Raw genomic sequence first — 22,454 nt, forward strand, 5'->3', positions numbered from 1 at the left:
TGTCTGTGTGGAGTCTGCATATCCTCCCCGTGTGTGCGTGGGTTTCCTCCGGGTGCTCCGGTTTCCTCCCACAGTCCAAAGATGTGCAGGTTAGGTGGATTGGCCATGATAAATTGCCCTTAGTGTCCAAAATTGCCCTTAGTGTTGAGTGGGATTACTGGGTTATGGGAATAGGGTGAAGGTGTTGACCTTGGGCAGGGTGCTCTTTCCAAGAGCTGGTGCAGACTCGATGGGCCGAATGGCCTCCTTCTGCACTGTAAATTCTATGATTCTATGAAGTCTTCACGATGATGAAGGAAGAGATAGGAAGGTCTGAGTCAGGTAGAAAATGAGCAGGAGGTGAGTGACACTCAGCCTTGTAGCACAGGCCAAAACGTTACATAGTAACACAGCAGGTGAGTCATTTGAGGCATGACAGGTGATGGGTGTTGCATGATTATGAGGAAAAAGTTGACTTTGGGCCAATAGTTCCCAAAGCTCTCTGCCACTGGGAGTTTAGCTCATCTCATGTTTGCATCTGCCACAGACTAATTGACAGGCATTGATTGCTGTAAATTGTCAACAACTCCATTGTCTTGAGTGTTGCTGGAAAGAGAGGCTCGTCGAAGCTTTGTGCCTTGCACCCACCAGGACACTTCGCAAGAATACAAGTATAAGGGGGAAACAACAATTTATCCTGGATGAGAAGAGAGTGATGATTGGTTGGCAAATGGACTGTGACTGGTAGAGGTGTTGCCATGGAGAATGCACCAATTGATGGTGACCAAAGTTGTGTACTACCAAACAACTATTTGAACTCCGCCATAAGTGCACCCTCTCGCTGCCAGAATGATAGAAGATCTTGGTGTTATTTGGACGAGCAATTTCGATGTCCCTAACATATATTTTATTAATGTATGGTAATAGAATTTTGGGAAATAATTAAGTGCAGCAAATTATAAAATTCAATGAGATCAGACACCAGGAAATTTCACCTCGTGAAATCCCAAGTGTCCGATCACTCTCGTTTGATCCTAACCCTTAACAAGGAAACATCAAAGAAAAATTTAAATCCAAAAGGCAAGCTAAGTAATAAACAATTTCAAAGCAGTGCACGATTGTGTCACGAATAGAACTTTATGCTTTAGTTCTACTTGTGAGTCACAAGTGAAATTAAACAATTTCTTCAGTTGTGGGATGAAAAATGATCAGTATCTGAAATCACTAACACCGCAAAACACCCAGAAAGGCTTCCTAAAGGTTCAGCAATTTATTACGTGTTAAAAAAAGGTTCTGCAATGTAAACTAATGGGAAACAGGCGCAACCCCGCGGTGCTTTTATAGGTGGTATATTCAGCAAATGGCTTGGAGACAGCTGCAAGAGTCAGGCTCAATGTGTGGGTTGAAAGGAGGAGATGAACTGCAGGGTCACTCCAGACAAGTTAGCGGGTGGGCACTTCAGTCTCGGGTGCTTTCTGAGCACGCAAAGTGTTACTGTCGCGTCAGGGCGCTCCTGTGTGTACAACTGTGTAGTGCGGATCTTGTGCAAAGGAACGCTGTAGCACCCAATGCACTAGAGCCCAGCCGTGCCACTCAGGTATGTCTGATCAGGGGCTACTGCACGTGTGTGAAACTTTTATACGAGCGAATGTACCTATAATAATTCAATTTTTCTTTAAACGAACCTCCTACAACGTTAGTTTGTTTTGCGAGCTAATCAGTGGACAGCATCTGACAATGAAAACTGTTTATCTCGATGGTTACCTGTGGTGTGAATTTCAGGAACAGCGTTCTTCAGGTTTTGAGCTTAGAGTAGGAAGATGCCATTGCCAAGTTTATGACTTTTGGTTTCAGTTTGGTCAAGGTCAGAATGATAATTCTGCATGCTGTGACTGCACATCAAAAGCACAATGATGGCTGTAAAGTACTTTAGGATGTCTTGGGATTAAGGAAACTGTCAGATCTATGGAAATCTCACTTTTTACACTTAAAAACTTGTCCTGATTGATTTTAAAGCTGTGGTGGTCTCTGGTGCACAGGAGAGATGTCCTATTACTATGCTAAAAGAAAGTTCTTCTAAAATCCTCAACTTCTCATGTGCACCATAGGTTCTAATGAACAGATGACTGACTGATACTTCCAAACTGACCCTTAATTTGGACTATAATCACTGAAACAGTTTCCATACACATCAATAGCCCATTTAATGAAAGATACATGCATTCCACCAGTTCAACCTTACAGTCAATCTGGTCACTCTGAAACTCATTGCTGCATTGTAAAGCAAATGAATCTCTGAGGTGGTGATGAAGGAGCAAACGTGTGGGAATGGCCAGGTTTCTCGGGACATTTTGGCATTCTGGGGTGCGAACAAACACAACCCCTCCTGCCGGGTCGGAGAATCGCCGGGGGCTGGCGTGAATCCCACCCCCGCCGGTTACCGAGTTCTCCGGCACCGGATATTCGGCGGGGGCGGGAATCGCGTTGTGCCAGTCGGCGCCCCCCACCCCCCCCGGCGATTCTCCGGCCCGCGATGGGCCGAAGTCCCGCTGCTGGAATGCCTGTCCCGCCGGCGAGAATCAAACCACCTCTCTTACCGGCGGGACCTGGCGGCGCGGGCGGGCTCCAGGGTCCTGGGGGGAGCGCGAGGCGATCTGGCCCCAGGGGGGGTGGCCTGGCCCGTGATCAGGACCCACCGATCGGCGGGCACGCCTGTGCCGTGGGGGCACCCTTTTCCCTCCGCCTCGGCCACAGCCTTCACCATGGCCGACGCGGAAGAGACCCCCACCCTGCGCATGTGCCAAAGGCTTTTCACGCCAGCCGGTGCAGCGGAAACCACTCCGGCGTGGGCCTAGCCCCTCAAGGCCCCTAAAGGTGTGGAGAAATCCGCAACTTTGGGGCGGCCCGATGCCGGAGTGGTTCCCGCCACTCCATCCCGCCGGGACCTCCCTCCCTGCAGGGTAGGGGAGAATCCCGCCCAAGGCATGGGGAAATCCCTCATTCATTGAAACCTAAACCAGCCAGGTCTCTGCTGCCACATCTGACATGGTGACTACACGGGATCTCATTGTGCCTATGCGCAGAAACCAAACATTCACTGGCAGGTGAACCTGGGAACAGTGCACGCTTTGTTGCAATACCTGCATCCATTATTACATCGGCGTCGATCTAACAAAGTCAAAACTCATGAACCTAGGCTTCCATTTCCACATGGGCAGCACGGTAGCATTGTGGATAGCACAATTCCTTCACAGCTCCAGGGTCCCAGGTTCGATTCCGGCTTGGGTCACTGTCTGTGCGGAGTCTGCACATCCTCCCCGTGTGTGCGTGGGTTTCCTCCGGGTGCTCCGGTTTCCTCCCACAGTCCAAAGATGTGCAGGTTAGGTGGATTGGCCATGATAAATTGCCCTCACTGTCCAAAATTGCCCTTAGTGTTGGGTGGGGTTACTGGGTTATGGGGATAGGGTGGAAGTGTGGACCTTGGGTAGGGTGCTCTTTCCAAGGGCTGGTGCAGACTCGATGGGCCGAATGGCCTCCTTATGCACTGTAAATTCTATGATACATCATCTATGCCGGTACACTCATGGGGTTCTTTTGCAATATTGTCCACAAGGAACTTCTGTTGATGCTACATCATGTTTATGGCAGGAATGACCACATATTTCCACCCAATGATTCAGCAGAGAGGCAGTGGCCATCCCCACACGTTTGGGTGAAGATTAAATGTGTATAATGCTGCAGCAATGAATTATATAGATGGTGATGTTAGCCGACTAAACTTCGGGAGTGATTTAGAAATTACATTGAGAAAAACTTTAATTCATATTGTGCCTCTCATAACCTCAGGAATTGTCAAAGTGCGTCACAACCAATGAGGTTTGGTCAACTATCGATGTAGGAAATGTGGAAGCCAATTTACAAGCTCCCACCAATAGACATGAGTAACTGACCAGGTAAAGGCATGTGAATGATTACATGGAGTATAATGGCACAGAAGCAAGCCATTTGACCCATCCAGCCCACACCTATATTTATGCTTTACTTGAACCTTCCCCCTTCAGTTCCCATTTAGTTCCATCAGGATATCCTTCCATTCCTTTCTCCCGATTATGCTTATCTCGATTCCCTTAAATACATCTATCTATCCACCCTGTGGTAAGAAGCTCTACATTTTCACCATTCTCTGCATGACTGAGGGATAAGTATTGACCAGGACACCAGGGAGGAGAACTCCCCTTGCTCTTCTTCGAAATAGTGCCAGGGGATCTTTCATGTTCACCTGATATGGAAGGTGTGGCCTCAGTTCAACATTTCAACCAACTGTGCAGCACTCCCTCAGTATTGTAATGGAACGCCAACTCAGCTTTGAACTCAACTATCCGGATTACCTAACAGCACGTCTTTCGGGACTTGTGGAAGGAAACCGGAGCACCCGGAGGAAATCCGCGCAGACACGGGGAGAACGTGCAGACTCCGCACAGACAAGTGACCCAAGCCGGGAATCGAACCTGAGACCCTGGAGCTGTGAGGCAGCAGTGCTAACCACTGTGCTACTGTGCCGCCCAGGAGTTGGCATGACAACCCTCAGAGGTTTTAATTTATTCAGTGCCGTAGGAGCTCAGCTAGTTTTGCAGCAGTTGTGTTCACAGGGAACTTCCGTTGATGTTACATCATGGTTACGGCAAGAATGACTGCAAATTTCCACCCAGTGATTCAGCAGTGAGGCAGTGTCCAGTGTGAGATTGAGCACTATGGACCATTTTGCACCTAGGAAGATTTGCAAATGTGTCACCCTTTGTACTGTATGTGTAATAGCACTTCAATCAGAAGAGGTAAAAATGGCTAACATAAATATGTAGATTGATTTATGTACATTAACTATAAGTCCCTGAGGAAAACTCCCAACTTGCCTGTATGGCGGTGTACATTTAAACAAGCCAAACCTTCCTAAACTGTTCAAACTAATGAGCAAAATGTTACGGTCTGCATTCTAACATTCTGCCATTGCCTGTCATTATCGTAAGTTTAGGGTTCAATACCTCACCACATCGTACACAATAATGCAAACAACAAAGGTAGAGATGCCAAACAATTCCTTGGCACATTGCAAATCACAAAATTACACTTTCGCTACCCAGTTTTCTATCCTTTAATTTTAGATGGATGGAAAACGCAAGCCAGGACTGTGTCAAACAGCAGCTCTTAGGAATTTTAACCCCAAACTCCCTTCAAAAGTGATACATCAAGAGGAACTGAACCACTAATGACATAGTCCTTTCAACTAAAATAATTAACATTTGTTGATGTAAAACATAGACAAGCAAAGTTCACAGTCACCCTACAACGATTTGCCTGGTGATCCTCTTTCAAAGAGTGTTCAGGGCTATAAAGATACATCGATTTCCCCAATTCAAGGTACCACAAAATAAAGTACATCTTTCAGCCAAGACTGTCTATAAGATTGTACAAGGCATTGTGCGGGCGATTCTCCGAGCCCCGCGCCGGGCCGGAGAATCGGAGCAACCGCGCCCCGACGCCGGCGCGCAATTCTCCAAGGTGCGGCGAATCAGCGCCATTTGCGCCGGCGCATTTGGCACGCCGCCAGCCGCAGATTCTCTGGCCCGGATGGGCCGAGCGGCCACTCCGACACGACAGAGTCCCGCCGGCGCCATTCACCCCTGGTCGCTGCCGGCGGGAACTCTGCAGGAATGCTCGGGGGATGGCCTGCTGGGGGGGGAAGCGAGGCTCCTTCACCAGGGGGAGGGCCTCCCATGGGGTCTGGCCCGCGATCGGGTCCCACCGATCGGCAGGCCGACCTCTCCCCCCCGGATCTACTTCCTGGTGCGGCCGGCCCCTGAACACCGACCCCATGTTGGGTTGGGGCCGGCGCGCAGAAGAAGTCCCTCGCACATGTGCAGGTTGGCACGGCCCAACTGCGGATGCGCATGTTGGCGCAGTGCAAACCGCTCCAGCACTGTGCTAGCCCCCTGTGGGGGCCAGAATAGGTTGTGCCCGGGCCCTGTTCGCGCCGTCGTGAAATGCGATGGCGTTCACGACGGCGCGAACACTTGGGGGGCGAATCAGAGAATCGCCCCCTGTAGATTTATTTCCTTGAAAGGTATCTGCAGATACATGGGAACAGCACCAGCTGGAAGTTCCTCTCCAAGCCACGCACCATCCTGACTCAAGATCTGGAGCTCACTCCCTATCAGCACTGTGGGTGCACCAACACCACATGGACTGCAGTGGCTCCAGTAGGCAGCTCACCACCACCTTCTCAAGGGCAACTAGAGACGGGCAATAAATGCAGGCCTCGCCAGTGACCACCCCCACATCCCATAAATGTCTGAAGAAAGCAATGCAGCTAATTTTCATCTAATACATACCCCAACATTTAATTTACCTCAGGCTTCTTTACCATTTCTATCACCTTGGTGATAGCCTCCTTGGCCCTTCACCTACTTTTCCCGGAACAATTGCTTTATTATTTATGGGAAGTGGGCATCGTTGGCAAAGCTAGTATTTATTGCCCACATCTAGCACAAATGCACTTGAGGGGGTAGTTCAGAGTCACTTTCCTGAACTGTTGTGGCCCATGTGGCATCTACAGTGGTTTGGCGCAATGGACTGTCTTGCTGGGCCATTTCAGAAAAGTATCATTTGAGACACCCAGCGTTAAGGCCGGAGGTCAATCACAAAGACATTTCAGCCTGTTGAGTGTTCCACGTCGTCCCCATGTCGTGTTAAGTAATGAATTATCCGAAATTTCTGCTGTTTTCAAAACCCAAATTCCAGGGGGGGGGGGGGGGGGGGGGGGGTGGAAAAAGAGATTCAAATCTCAAAACCACGTGTTGTTGGAGTTCAATAGGCACAGCAACTCGCTTGTTCCGTGTTGCAGAATCTCTTTTCATAAGGGTCAGTTCACCTAATTCTGCAATCAGAATTGATGCCCGAATTGGAGCAAAACATGAAAGGACTGGCTGAAGGTAAACAGGGCTCCTTTCAAGCATTGGCAATCACCATTCCAAATCTCTTATCAAGCAAAACAAACAGCCAACACAAAGGGTTGAACAAACAAACATGGCTCCGGCCAGTTTAATGAACAATTTATACAGTAAAACCTTGACGAGAGCTACACACTTCCCCCCCCAGCCCCCCCCCCCCCCCCCCCCGCCTCCTCCACCCCACCCCCACCCCCTACCCACATACACCTCCAGCACCAAGACAGTTAATTGAATCGGAATCGGAATTAGCTTCCTGAATGTAAACAGGCCTGAGGCTCATGTGGATCAAGTAAACACAATGCTTGACGAGAACTGTATCCTCTCACAGGGGTCAACACTGGTGGCTTCAATTTTGACTCAACTCAAATCCTGCCGGGTACTGACTTAACAGTTTTGACTGCAAAATAATTGACTCGTCTAGATTCCCAGAGTTATGCTCAATAAAGGAGGGACATCCTTTAGAATATGAAGAAATGCATTGGATCCCTTCCATAGAAATACACAAAGCTTGTTGGTGTGACGGATGTGCTACAAACGGGACATTTGCAGAAATGTTTCCATAAGTCAAGGCATTATATCTTACTGTAAGAGATCTTCATTCAAATATTTTTGTTGGAGACACCAGAACACATTGGATAGTGCTAAACAAACAGGACCCTTGAACGTACCTAAAACATCTGTGAGCACTGTCAGATCTGTATGACCTACTGGTTCATCCCAGTTGATACACGATGTCTGGAAAAGTCTGGGCTGCCTTCAAAATTGCAAACATCTGCACGACCTCCTACACACACTCACAGCAAGTGAACAGCTATAGCGCAGTGCTGTTTGCCAGTTCTCGAGCTGGGCAGCAGGAAACCCATTTGCACCAACTCGCCCGTCATTACACCAGCTCCCTTAAAAAAGGGCTCGCATTGATATAGTTCAGAATGTTCGGAAGCATCTTAGTGCCAATAAAGTACGTCTGAATTTTGTCACTGCTGTAATACAGTCAATTTTCACAAATTGGATCAAGCTTCCACAACAGCAGTGTGATGATGACCAGACCAGATGTTGCTTGCCTAATGAGGTTGGTTGAGGAATAAATGTTGACCAAGGCATCAGGATGGACCCCTTGCTCTTTGGAACAGTGACATAGGATTTTCTTACGTCCAGTGACGAGGGAGGAATGGCATCTTGGATCGATGTTTCATCCAAAGGATGGCACCAACTCCCGAACAACCCCTGACTCCACTCCTGCCGTGGCTCGTCTGCTGCTTAAACCCTCATCAGTTCCACTGTTGCCTCTTCACTTGATTCCTCCAACACCCTCCTGGCCAGCCTCCTACACTCAACCCAAAATAAAGTTGAGGTAATCCAAAGCTCTGTTGCCCGTGTCCTAACTCAGATCAAGTCTTCTTCACTCATCGCCCCTGGCTTCAGTGACCCACCCTGTTGAGCAATTCTTCGATTTAAACATTTCCATCCTTACTTTCCAATCCCTCCATGGCCTCTTTGCAATTGCCGACAGCTCTACCGTCCTCTCAGATATCAGCACTCCACCAAACCTGGCCTCGAGCATGCCCGAATGTAACTGCTCCATCGCTGGGCGCTGGGCCTTCAGCCTAGGCCCTAAACTCTAGAATTCCCTCATCCCTAGACTTCTCTATCTCGCTATCTCTCTTTCCTCAGTTGAGGTGCTCCTTCGAAGCTACCTCTTTGATCCAGTTTTCGGTCATCTGCCCTCATATCTCAATGGCTCTTTGAAACTTTGACAGGTGTTGAAAGTTTGACAATGCCCGGTGAAGCACCTTGTTCGACTACGTCAAAGGCACTGCACTTTGTTGTTAAAGGTGCTATATAAATGCAAGCTGCTGTTGCAAAGGTGCCACTATCAAAACAGGTACTCAACACTGAGATGCCTACGATGCTCTTAACAAAGAAACCTCTCAAGGTGCTTCACAAACTGGCCAAAGGAGAGCAGGTCCATGTGGATGACAGAAGAGCACCCAAAGGTTTTCCCAAAAAGCTGAGGTTTGAGGGGGTTCATTGAATTGCAGAAAGAGCGAAAGAGGCCAGATCTGAGGCGTAATGACTTTTCGATCCCGTGATCAAGACCATCTGTGCAACTGCCTCTTCCTCCTGCCCACAAAGTATTCCCAATCTCTCCCTCCCAGAAAAGGAGTTCTCGACAGCAGCACTGAGGGAGGGAACATTACTACCACAGAACCAAAAATAACACCTCAAATCTGTCCCTAATTTGGAACTAAAATTAATGATCTCACTCAAGCCACTAGATGACCTGTGTGTGGAATAAGGAAGCAGGGGGTGAATATCATACGAATGCAGTACATGATGCTTCTACAAGGCTGACAGTGTGGGTAGACCTAACGGTACAGTTAGATGCACTGCATCTAACACCAGGTACTCAAAGTAGGAAAATGTTTGGTTCCCCAGCACTAACAGCGCCACAAGAATCCTGACTAAAAATAAATTCAGTCACATTAAACTTGAGGTTTCCTGAGCTCTCGATCATGCTATTTAGCTTTCTGAACTCTTATTTCACATCCTGAACATTTGGAAACTTTTTGAATTGCTCCACTCCAATAATCCTTTATCAGATTATGAAGCTTACAATTTCTGCCAAATTTTTGGACCTATCCAACTATACAGTCAGCTGGGGAAACATTACACCAGAGACGCGCCTTACTTAAAATAAAACACTTAAGGCGGCTACATGGTGACACAATGTGTTGGGAAAACTCATGCAGAATATCGCAACGTTTACATCCTCCAAGCCATTGGGAGGCTAATACCTTACACAGAGAGACCTCAGGCACAAGAACTCCCATGAGCGAAGCAAAATTATGCAAAGTGTTACCCAATTCTGGCCTCTTATTGATCTCTGATTTTAATTAATTGACCACCGGTGGTCTTGCCTTCAGCAGCCAAAGCCATAAGCTCCTTAGAACTCTCTACTTCGCTCCCTCCTTCTTTAAGGCAGTTCCAAAAACCTGCTTCTCTGAGCAAGCATTTTGTGCTCTGCCCTAATATTACTCCGTGCCAAATGTTGTTTGACAACACTCCTGTGAAGGGACATTTTAATATGTTAAAGCATTAAATGCAAGTCATTCTTGCGGTCACTGTCCTTGAGTTGTTCTTTTGCATCTCCTCAAGTGTCATTTGGAGCAGCATTTGAACATTCACTTTCATCACACTGGGCGCTCACAGCATGGTAGCACTAAGGAGACTGGATGAGAATAATGAGCTGAGCCCATTGCCATCAGTTGAGAGAGGGGCCAAACCAAACGGGTTCACATCTTGATTGCCAATAAGTGACTAGCACTGGATATATGTGTGGAGTCCTCGGCCTCCATTCATTTCTCATCTACATGCAGCCCCTCAGCGACATCATCCAAAGGCACAAAATTGGTTTTCACAGGTATGCTCGTGGCACCCAGCTCTACCTCACCACCACCTCTCTCGGTTCCTCCACTGGGGCTAAAGTATCAGACTGGCTATCCCACATACAGTGTTGGATGAACAGGAAGTCACTGCTCTTGGTCCCTGCTCCAAACTCCACTCCTTAACTCACAACAGAGGTAGTAGTGCAGGAACAGGAACATCGCAAATGATTCTCTAGTCATGATTGGGTAGATAAGAATGGTAACAGGTGACAGCAGTCCCACACGACTGGACAACTTTGGAAGGCATTGCAGGAAGATGAGCTGAAACATCCTGAGGTGCTGAAAGGTGATATGTAGATGCAGGTTTTCCCTCCTTTACAGAATAGTAATGTCAGTGATTAAAACAAGTAGATTGTCGTAATGTTTTGCTACATTAAGGCTCAGTGGCAATCTTTTATCTCAGTCTAAGCTTATCAGTCAAATCCTCACTCCACAGAAGTGCACACAAAGTTCAGGCTGTCACTTCCAGGACATACTAAGGGAGTGCGACATTGTCAGGGGAGCTGTCCTTCACATGAGATTTTACTCTGAGGCCCCATCTGTCCTCTCAAATGGATGTAAAAGGTTCCACCATTCTAGTCTGAATAAGAGCAAGGAAGTTCTCCTCGTTGTACTGGTCAATATTCTTCCCCCTCGCCACAACAGTGGCAAAGATTATATGGTCTTTATCACATTGTTGTTCGTATGATGTTGCTGTGCATAAACTTGTTGCCACATTTCCTGCATCAGTGATTGCACATCAAAGAGTATCTCATTGGCTGTAAATCATTTGGAGCCAGCCTAAGTCTTGAAAGGCAAGCTGTTTCCTCCTTCTGTCCTGCCCTTTCCTCTTTGTAACAAATTGTTGGAGAGTGGGAGTATTCAAATCTCACCATAAGACCATAAGACCAGAAAACAGAGGAGCAGAATTAGGCTACTCGGCACATTGAGTCTGCTCCAGCATTCAATCATGGCTGGTATTTTCTCATCCCCATTCTCCTGCCTTCTTCCCATAACCCCTGATCCCCTTATTAATCAAGAACCTATCTATCTCTGTCTTAAAGACACTCCGTGATTTGGCCACCACAACCTTCTGCAGCAAAGAATTCCACAGATTCACCACTCTCTGGCTGAAGAAATTCCTCTTCATCTCTGTTTTAAAGGATGGTCCCTTTAGTCTGAAATGGTGTCCTCTGCTTCTAGTTTTTCCTACAAGTGGAAACATCCTCTCCACGTCCACTCTATCCAGGCCTCGCAGTATCCTGTAAGTTTCAATAAGATCCCCTCTCATCCTTCTAAACTCCAACGAGTACAGACCCAGAGTCCTCAACCGTTCCTCATACAACAAGTTCTTCATTCGAAGGATCATTCTTGTGAACCTCCTCTGGACCTTTTCCAAGGCCAGTATGTCCTTCCTTAGATACGGTATCCAAAACTGCTCACAATACTCCAAATGGGGTCTGACCAGAGCCTTATACAGCCTCAGAAGTACATCCCTGGTCTCGTATTCTAGCCCTCTTGACATGAATGCTAACATTGCATTTGTTTTCTTGACTGTCGACTGAACCTGCACGTTAACCTTAAGAGAATCGTGAACAAGGACTCCCAAGTCTCTTTGTGCTTCTGATTTCCTAAACATTCCCCCATTTAAAAAATAGTCTATGCCTAAATTCCTCCTTCCAAAGTGCATAACCCCATTGTATTTCCGCATTGTATTTCATTTGCACTTCATTGCCCACTCTCCAAGCTTGTCCAAAGCCTTCTGCAGCACATTTGCTTCCTCAATACTACCTATCCCTCTACAGATCTTTGTATCAACTGCAAACTTAGCAACAGTGCCTTCAGTTCCTTCTTGCAGATCATTAATGTATATTGTGAAAAGTTGTGGTCCCAGCACAGACCCCTGAGGCACACCACTAGTCACCATGGCACTTTGAAAATTTAAGCTCAGCTGTAAAAAAGCAGATTGCGCTAAAAGTCACCACAAAGCGGTGAGATTATCTTTTTTTTTAAACATTCACTCATGTCCTTTAGGGAAGGACAGCCTATCGCCCTCATCAGGTCTGACCTGTATGTGACTCCAGTCCCACATCCATATGGTTGACTCTTAAAGGCCCTCTACTTGCAAAGCACCCGGATGTAATTAACTCCAGATGGGCAATAAATGGCAGGTTTGCCAGCGACTCCCACACCTGAGAATGCTTTTAAAATAAAAATTGGATGAGCTGTCAATTTCACTCATGAGAATTCTTGCAATCTATCCTCGTGCAGTTCATACACAACATTGGAGAAATGCCCTGGATTTGGCTCACAACAGCATGGCACCTAAAATCTGAGCCAAATGCTCGGGGTAAATCCCTCCCACTCTTTAAAAGGAACTAACTCTCTGATAACCGTGCAGTTGACAGTTAAACGACAAGAGAATACTTGGACTGCTGCCTCAATCAGCCAAAGAAAAGTGGATTAAAGAGTGCAGAGTGCGAATATTGCTGATGAGAGACATGTTGCTGAAGCTTTTCATCTTGAACTCATCAGGACAAACAGAAGAATACCAAATTTCAAATGGTCGCGACAGTTTATATGGCAGGAGGAAATCCCAAGTGCGTAAATGGCTACACTAACAATCAATTCAAGATAATCAATCAATCTCATAATGCTTGCTGGAAGAGACATGCATTCCTTCACAGGGACCCATTCCGTGCCCTGGATCTTTTCTATTGCACCTTGGGAGAGCCTACAGACCCACTTTGCTTTCTCCCCCCCCCCCCCCCCCCACCAATCAGAGCAGGTTTGCCAGCACCCCTTTCTCCTGTGGTATAAATTTTTGCACTTCTTTGAAATTGTGACGTCCTTGCGTTTGTTTGCACCCCCCCCCCCCCATCCCCCTCCCAGTGCGAGATGCGAAGCTTCCAAGACATGTCTCTCCCTGCAGCGATATCAAAGGGAGTCTTAAACCCTTTTCAAATGTCAGTTGACACGGCGCGTCTGGAAGAATGGGTCACATGCTGGCTTTATTGCAGGGAAGCTGGCTGGGGGGTGGGCGGGGGGGGAGACAATATAAAAGGAAGATTAGAGCAGAAAAGAAATGCTCAAAGAAGGCATCAGTTTTCAGATGAAGTGGAGTGTGGAAGTAGCTGGGTGACAGCAACAATAGGAGCCGGACGTGTTGCAAGAAGTGGGGGGGGGGGGGGGGAGGGGGCAGGATATACCCAGGCAGGGGCTAGGGGGCGGGTGGAGAGACACTTACCAAACCCTCGCAGACGGACACTGCGACCGATGAAGCACTCTGATTCCTGATGCAGCCCTGGTAGAAGCAGTTGGCCTGAGAGTGGGGCAGGGTTTTCACGGTGACCCCCTCCACGCCCAGGAGGTGCACCGCGAAACCTGGGGCCAGCAGCTCGGAGGGGGTGAGCTCCAGGTGCAGCTCCTGGGCAGGCAGGGCCAGTCTGTAGTGCCGGCTCTCCGGGAGGGCTGCTGCCCGCTTCTCCCGGCTCTGGTGCAAGTCACCACCGTCCCGGTCCACTTCAACAGGTGTCACCAGGATGTAGTCTGCAATGAGAAAAGATCCTCACAGCAAGTGGTGATATACTCAACCGACTCCTTAAGGCGGTGCAAAATGCCCCCAAAACCACTTTTACAAAATGATTACTGATTCTGTTTAAGAGGCTAAATCTGCCAAAAAAAAAAAGTATTGCTTCCATGCATGGATTTTTTATTTTTTAGCTGATCTTGCTGTTAAAAGAATCACTGGTTTGAGTGTCCTGATAGGACAGAGGACATCCACAAGTTGGACAGGATTTGAAAATGCATGTAAGGAATGAATTAACCCCCTCCTCCCCGGTTCAATCTGAATTCCCATATCTTACCCCATGACCAGGTCGATTCTGTTGCTGCAATTCTTAAAACAAATATCCAACCGCGATGTCATTTCAGCCAGACAGCGGGGTCTGCTTCACTGACCTCTCTCTTCCCCCGAGTTCAGATAACGATCAGGCCCCACCTTCGGCACCCGCCAGGGGCTGAATGAAATTGGGAATCTCAGCCCCTGACTGACGTTGCGATCCGTGAGCTGGCGATCTAGTGGATCTCTCTCTCTCTCGGTCTGTGTCCCACTGGCTGTATCCATGTGTCTCTCTCTGTATCTTCACGTCTGCCTGTCTCTCTCTATCTGTGTCTGTGTGCCTACTCTGTACGTCTCTCTCTCTTAGCTTGCTCCTCTGTATATCTCTCTGTCTATACACGTTTTTGTACCTCGTCTGTATGTCTCTCATTGCGCCTCTGTCTGTGTCTCCCCATCTCTATCAACATTATATGTCTGTTCATGTGCCCAAGTCTCTCTCTCTGAGTTTATGTGTGTCTGACTGTGTGTCTTTATGTCTGTGTTTGTGTCTGCCTCTCTCGGTCTGACTGTGTGTACGTCTGTCTATATCTGTTATCTCTGTGTGTGCCTCTCTGTTTCTCCCTGTCTGATTATGTGTGTGTCTAACTGTGTGTGTCGAGGCTCTTTTGAGTCTCTTGCACGCTGAAGCTACACCACGCTTGCATTCACGAACATCACTGAGCCCCAGTGTATCCACACATTTACAAACCATCATTGATTCCAGTGCTCCCAGGACGGTGCGGGGACCTCTGACTTTCAGGAGAAGCGCAACAGAAGTGCAAAATCTGCGAAAATGGAGGGGGGGGGGAGAAAAAAAGCAAGTGAAATATTAAAATCGGTCGCAGTTTGGCACATAAATCTCACAACAGCACTTGAGTGTGGTCACAAGTGTTTAGGATCAGGGTGTCTCTCCTGGCAGAGATTTTAAATATGAAGCGGTTTAAAGTTTAACTTAATAAACAGGAGGGGAAAAAAAGAAGAGGATTAAATTCATAGCACCTGCCTGCATAATATTGCCAAGCCAGAACGCTGTAAAAAGTTGCATTGCCGTGTTGCTGAATGGTGCTGGTAAATTCCATACCGCGGGGGGAAATCCATCCATTTTTGCACTCCTTCCACACCCACAAAACAAAACACAAATGTTTTCCTTTTTTTTTGTAAAGAAAATGCAGCAGTCTGTTACCTCCGGGAAGGCGAATGTAGCAGTGAGCCTGGCAAACTGGGGCTCCAGCCGTTCAACATTGTGGATCCTTGTGCTGTCTATTTGTTGTTGTTGTTGGTTTCAGCGGGTGTCCCTGTGGGCTGAGAGGGAGGGGGGGGAGAGAGTGCTTGGGTTGGAGTTGCAGACAGGTAGTGGGTGTTCAGGCAGGGAGGAGAGAGTTGGAATCCAGTGTGGGTTGCGGTGCAGCATATGAAGGCGATGTTGCTCTTATCTCTCCTGCCTCATTCTATGAATGGGGTGAACATTTGAGCTGGCGCTCATTGGCCAAGCCCAGGGACCAATCCGCGGGCGGCGCTGGGCTGCTGTTGCAAAGTTGCACTCACTCTGGGAACCCGGGATCCCTTCAAACACTTTGCAATTGGCCCCTGTCTACCCCCCGCCCGCCCTTACTTGAGTCCTCCATTCCTCAAACCCGCTGTCCAGTGAAAAGAACGATCCACATGGCCCACCCACAACCCCCTCCACTTTTTCTTTGAAATTCAGAATTAATAACAATAATCTTTATCAGTGTCACAAGTCGGCTTACAATAACACTGCAATGAAGTTACTGTGAAAATCCCCCCATTCGCCATGCTCCGGCGCCTGGTCGGGTACACAGAGGGAGAATTCAGAATGTCCGATTCACACAACGAACAATTCTTTCGGGTACGTGTGGGAAGAAACTGGGGTGCTCGGAGGAACCCCACGCAGACACGGGGAGAACGCGCAGACTCCGCACAGACAGTGACCCAAACTGGGAATCGAACCCGGGACCCTGGCGCTGTGAAGCAACAGTGCTACAACATTGGGCTACCGAATCTCTACAGGGCAAAAGGAGGCCATTCAGCCCATCGCATCTTCAACTACCCGTCTGAAAGAGCAGCCCAGCGAGGCCCACTCCCCCGCCTTATACTGATAACCCCCACCTAACTACGGGATAATTTGGCATGGTCAATCCACCTAACCTGCACATCTTTAGATTGTGGAAGGAAACCGGAGCACCCGGAGGAAACCCACGCAGACACGGGGAGAACGTGCAAACTCCACACTGACAGTCACCCAAGGCCAGAACTCTGCCGCTGTGAGGAGGCAGTGCTAACCACTGAGCCACCGTGCCGCCTATTAAGTCATTTTAAAATAAAACTACGTCATTCCTGTAATGCAGAAAACATAGCAGCCAACCCGTGCACAATAGCTCCCACACTGTGGCAATGACCTCAGAATCAATTTTCCTGATGTTGGGTGCAGGGTAAATATTAACCCCCTACACCCCCCCCTCCCTCCTATGCCCCAGGGTGGGGGGGGGGGGGTCTCACCTACCTCGCTTTTAAATAATTCCAAGGGATAGTTTGCATTCAACTGGAGTATCAGTCCCGATTTTACACTTCAGTTTCCGCACTGAGGGCTTGAACTCTCAACCCGCTATTTCAGAAGGCAGGTATACTCATTGAGTTACAAATGACATGGTGGCTCCTGATGTGGTCACGCCAAGCTGAGTTCCCCCACTCCCCCCACCTGAATTCAATTTCCACTGTTTGCGAAACATTTTGCACATTGTGAGAGCTGGTTACGGCATGTATGTTTGGAATGATGACAAAAAAGACATAGCACCTTCCGCACCCTCAGAAAGGCACAAAGTACTTCATAGCCAACAAAGTGCTGTTGAAGTATCGGCACTGTTGAGATGTGAGAAACACAGCAGCAAATTTATGCACAGCAAGCTCCCACGAACGGAAATAGAACATAGAACATAGAATGATACAGCGCAGTACAGGCCCTTCGGCCCACGATGTTGCACCGAAACAAAAGCCATCTAACCTACACTATGCCATTATCATCCATATGCTTATCCAATAAACTTTTAAATACCCTCAATGTTGGCGAGTTCACTACTGTAGCAGGTAGGGCATTCCACGGCCTCACCACTCTTTGCGTAAAGAACCTACTCTGACCTCTGTCCTATATCTATTACCCCTCAGTTTAAAGCTATATCCCCTCGTGCCAGCCATTTCCATCCGCGGGAGAAGGCTCTCACTGTCCACCCTATCTAACCCCCTGATCATTTTGTATGCCTCTATTAAGTCTCCTCTTAACCTTCTTCTCTCCAACCAAAACAACCTCAAGTCCTCAACCTCAAATGCGATAATGATCATCTGTTTTTAGTAATGCTGGCTGAGGACACTTGAGAGAATTCCCCAACTCTTTGACAAACCGCCTTGGGATCTTCTATGCCCACTTAAGAGAACGAACGCCACCGCAGTTAAACATCCCGTCCAACAGATGGCATTTCCTCAGAGCCTAGATTTTGTGCTGAAGTATCGATTGTGCGGCTATGAACTCACAATCGCGGGGAAGAGTACAGCCACTGAGCCAAGGCTGACAGCTGTGAAATAATGGGAATGATGCCAGTGATTACGGCACTTTATATCGAGCACCCTACGCAAGGATTTCCATTCGCAGGATGAATGAGTACTGCAACACAGCACACCCACAATCCCCATTCATTGTGCAGACATCACTCGATTGCATCAACAGCTGAATTTGTTTATCACCACGTTATCAGTGAATCCTGATAACCGCATAACTACCCTGGCAAGAACCACTCACTCTGCCTGGTCCAGGATGACGCTTGAATGAGATTTCTATAAACTGTGACTACAAACATCAAATCTGATGATCTTGGTACCACAGCTCATTTGATTGCACATTCAGCAAATCCAACCAAACAACACTGCATGCAGAATGCACAAGGTGGGTGAACTGCCAAGCAGTCACATTGCCTGAATGGGAAATCTGGCCATGCGCCTCGTTATGCCGTCTCGCGTGGTGAGGCGGCTGGGAAAACTGAATAATACTGGATTTTCCCCCCCAACATTCCCATTTTTCCTTCTCTCATCTGAACACCCTCTGGGCTTTCGATTCACCGTGGGCACTTCTAGAATTTACAGTGCAGAAGGAGGCCATTCGGCCCATCGGGTCTGCACCAATCCTTGGAACGAGCACTCTTAAGCTCAGACCTCCACTCTATCCCTGTAACCCAGTAACCCCACCTAACCTTTTTTGGACACGAAGGGCAATTTAGCATGGCTAATCCACCAAACATCTTTGGACCATGGGAGGAAACCGGAGCACCCGGAGGAAACCCACGCAGACACAGGGAAAATGTGCAGACTCCGCAAAGACCGAGAAACAAGCCGGGAAGCGAACCTGGGACTCTGGCGCTGTGAAGCAACAGAGCTAACCACTGTACTTCGGTTGGTAATTCACTCGAATGGCAGCTCTTCAGTGTGAGCCAACACAGTAAGTGTCAGCAAGTTATTTAACCCGTAGAATGCATTTGCAACCAAGCTCAGTTTATTCTCGCCTGTCACCCACATAATAATAATCGTTTATTGTCACAAGTAGGCTTCAATTAAGTTACTGTGAAAAGCCCCTAGTCATCACATTCCGACGCCTGTTCGGGGAGGCCGGTACGGGGATTGAACCTGCGCTGCTGCCTTGTTCTGCATTACAATCCAGCTGTTTAACCCACTGTGCTAAACCAGCCCCTATGCTCATATGCTCAGGAAGAAACATATGCTCAGCCGGCAGCACAGTTCATTAGGGAGTGATCGCATGTAACCGTGACAAACCAGATATCAGCCCTCCCGGGATTAGCTAACTCTGCGTGGCTCACTCACATTTCGACTTTAACTTGCCTCTTGATCGTGGCTTCAAATCCAGGCGTTTGAGCCCATTATCTAGGCTGACATTCCAGTGGAGTACTGAGAGAGTGCTGTACTGTCGAAAATGCTGCGTTTCAGGCAAGATGCTAATATGAAGCTCTGACTTGTTATCTCCAGTGAACGTAAGAGAGTTTGTGGCGCAATTTTGAAGAAGAGCTGGGGAGTTCTCCGCAGTGTCTTGGCGAATATCCATCCCTCAGCCAACCTGAGAAACAGATTATCAAATCGTTTTCACATTGCTGTCTGTGGTAGCTTTCTGTGTATGAATTGGACGTTGTACTTCCTGAATTAAAATAGTGATTGCACTTCAAAAATATGTCATTTGGTGTAAGATACTTTGGGATGTCCTGAGGTTATGACAGGTGCTATACAAATGCAACTCGTTATTCAACGAGCCATCAGGAGAACTCTCACCACTTATGTCTGTTAATAATAATAATCGCTTATTGTTACAAGTAGGCTTCAATGAAGTTACTGTGAAAAGCCCCTAGTCGCCACATTCTGGCACCTGTTCGGGGAGGCCGGTACGGGAATTGAACCTGCGCTGCTGGCCTGGTTCTGCATTGCAAGCCAGCTGTTTAACCCACTGTGCTAAACCAGCCCCTAAAGGTCCGAATTAGGATGTTGTATCAAATATTACTGTAGGCTTTGGAATCCTGAACCATACATTTCACTCAGATTCCCCTTCCTCCTACAAGCATCAGGCTTTTAAAACTCAAGGTTGGTGCCACCTATCCATTCTTACCTGCTACACAACAGCTTCAGAACTTCGAGCGTAATGTTCGCTTCCTAATACAAAAGATCCCGAAAACTTGAGATGCAATGAACCCAATGTATTTTCAAAATGACGTGATCTCTCGCTCAAGTTACGGGTATGGGCAGTATGGTAGCACAATCTTAGCACTGTTTCTTCACAGCTCCAGGGTCCCAAGTTCAATTCGTGGCTTGGGCCACTATCTGTTCTCCCCGTGTCTGCGTGGTGTAGCCATGTAAAATGGCTGACTCCCGATTAGAATGGTCAAACCCCGATTTAAAATGGCGAACGGAAGAGGCTGATGGGAAAATCAGCCAACAGGACTCAAACGGACAGTTGCAGGTAAAACAGTGTATTCGCCTCTGGGGGAATCCAGACAGACCGATACCTGCAGCCATCAACATCACAACAACCCAGCCATCTGCATACTAAGCAGCCATCCCCGGGAACAATTGCTACAAATTAGCAACTCAAAGCTGACCCAGGCCTTTTGGCGCCAGCAGGAGCTGACACAAAGAAAGGTAAACGACCACCACTCGATCAAGGAATCGCTCCGTTATTGGAGCATATCGAACCAAGTGATTGGGACCAAGTCCAATCACTTGGAACCAGGTTCAAGGTCTGCCCCGAGAGGCGGGAAGCCCCTGGGGACTATAAGAATAGGGGCCAAGTTCAACTCGACCCTTCTTCTCCTGTCCGCACCCTTCGAGACCCTTCTGCAAGATCAAGTAAGTTTGACTCCAGCGATCGCTACCAGATAGACACTTCTGACTATCGGCCTGTACCAGCCTTTGAATTCCGCAGGCTCAGAACCCATTCGAAAGGCCATTCGTTCCCCTGACCTGGTGGGCCATTCCCAAAGTTAAGTATTGGCCTGTTAGTTATAGGTAGTAGTCTAGAAGTAGGATTATTGTATAAGTATTTATTGCTGTATAGAAGAAATGAGCGTTGATTTAACTCTTACTAAGCGGTGTGTTGCATTATTAATCATTACTTGGACTTGAACCACGTGGCGGTATCAGAAAGATACCTGGCGACTCATGAGCAAAGGTGACAGAATTAGAGCTAATAAACTAAGGCTAAAAAGAGCAACAGTGGCTTTCCTCCGGGTGATCTGGTTTCCTCCCACAAGTCCTGAAAGACATGCTGTTAGGTAAATTGGACATTCGGAATTCTCCCTCTGCGTACCCGAACAGGTGCCGGAGTGTGGCGGCGACTGGATTTTCACAGTAACCTCATTGCAGTGTGAATGCAAGCCTACTTGTGACAATAATAAATAAAGAGATTTGGGGTGAATCGTGCCTAATAAACAGTGCCACTGAGTGAAAACTTTACATTTAAAGATGGAAATTAAAAAATAAATTGTGTCAGGAAATGTGTTTCTGAAGCAGTCAGATTGCATTTAAAAAAAAAACAACTGGTCCACTCAGGCCCTTTAAGGGAAGGAAATCTGCCATTTTACTTACCCAGTCTTGGGACCAACTTGGCTGCATTTTAGCTATCCTCTGCAGTGAAGAGAAGCAAGACACTGTTATATGACAAGACTGCTAGAACTGCTGTATCTCAAGAAAATAATGCACCACCACCTTTTAGCAATTAGGGGTGGGTAATAAAGGCTGTCTTTGCCAGGTGCCAGTCTGAATGTGCAGGAATGACAATAATAAATCTTGGTCACTCAATTCTCAATTCGAAAAGGTTACTGACACCAAGTGAGGCAGTGACTTAGTTGTATTGCCACAGTGATCCAGAGACCCAGAGTCATGCTCTGGGGACCCGGGTTCGATTCCCGCCATGGCTGATGGTGAAATTTGAATTCAATAAAACAAAATCTGGAATTAAGCGTAGAAAGATGACCATGTATCGATTGTCGTGAAAACCCGTTTGATTCACTAATGCCCTTTAGGGAAGGAAATGTGTCGTCCTTACCTGGTGTGACCTACACGTGACTCCAGACCCACAGCAATGTGATTGACTCTTAAATGCCCTCAGGGATGGGCAATAAATGCTGGCCCAGCCAGCGAAGCCCACACCCCATGAACGAATGGGAAAAAAAATTCCTCTTGCTTCCAGATTGAGTGAAGTGACAGATACAATAATGTAAGGGGCTAGGCTGGTTTAGTTCAGTTGGCTAGACAGCTGGTTCGTGCGGGGTCAATTCCCGTACCGGCTGAGGGTATTCATGAAGGCCCACCTTCTCTACCTTGCTCCTCACCTGATGTGTGGTGACCCTCAGGTTAAATCACCATCAGTCAGCTCTCCCCCTCAAAGGAGAAAGCAGCCTGTGGTCATCTGGGACTATGGTGACTTGACTTACTTACTTACTGGGCAGCACGGTAGCATTGTGGATAGCACAATTGCTTCACAGCTCCAGGGTCCCAGGTTCGATTCCGGCTTGGGTCGCTGTCTGTGCGGAGTCTGCACATCCTCCCCGTGTGTGCGTGGGTTTCCTCCGGGTGCTCCGGTTTCCTCCCACAGTCCAAAGATGT

At 47.7% G+C, this 22,454-nt stretch overlaps 1 protein-coding gene across 1 annotated transcript in view; it reads right to left on the reverse strand.

Annotated features, from left to right (window-relative positions):
* Positions 1-15,729, reverse strand: part of adamts18 (ADAM metallopeptidase with thrombospondin type 1 motif, 18) — a 301,723-nt gene extending 285,994 nt beyond the window's left edge. Inside the window, exons 1-3 of the mRNA XM_072517824.1 lie at positions 15,292-15,729; positions 14,998-15,073; positions 13,656-13,957 (exon numbers count right to left, since the gene is read on the reverse strand). Of these exons, the coding sequence (XP_072373925.1) occupies positions 13,656-13,957; positions 14,998-15,073; positions 15,292-15,390 (477 nt within the window). The 5' untranslated portion in view covers positions 15,391-15,729. The remainder of the gene's footprint in view (positions 1-13,655; positions 13,958-14,997; positions 15,074-15,291) is intronic.
* Positions 15,730-22,454: the final 6,725 nt, after the last annotated feature.

The sequence above is a fragment of the Scyliorhinus torazame genome, chromosome 10 (genome assembly GCF_047496885.1).
Source record: "Scyliorhinus torazame isolate Kashiwa2021f chromosome 10, sScyTor2.1, whole genome shotgun sequence".
NCBI classification, from domain to species: Eukaryota; Metazoa; Chordata; class Chondrichthyes; order Carcharhiniformes; family Scyliorhinidae; genus Scyliorhinus; species Scyliorhinus torazame.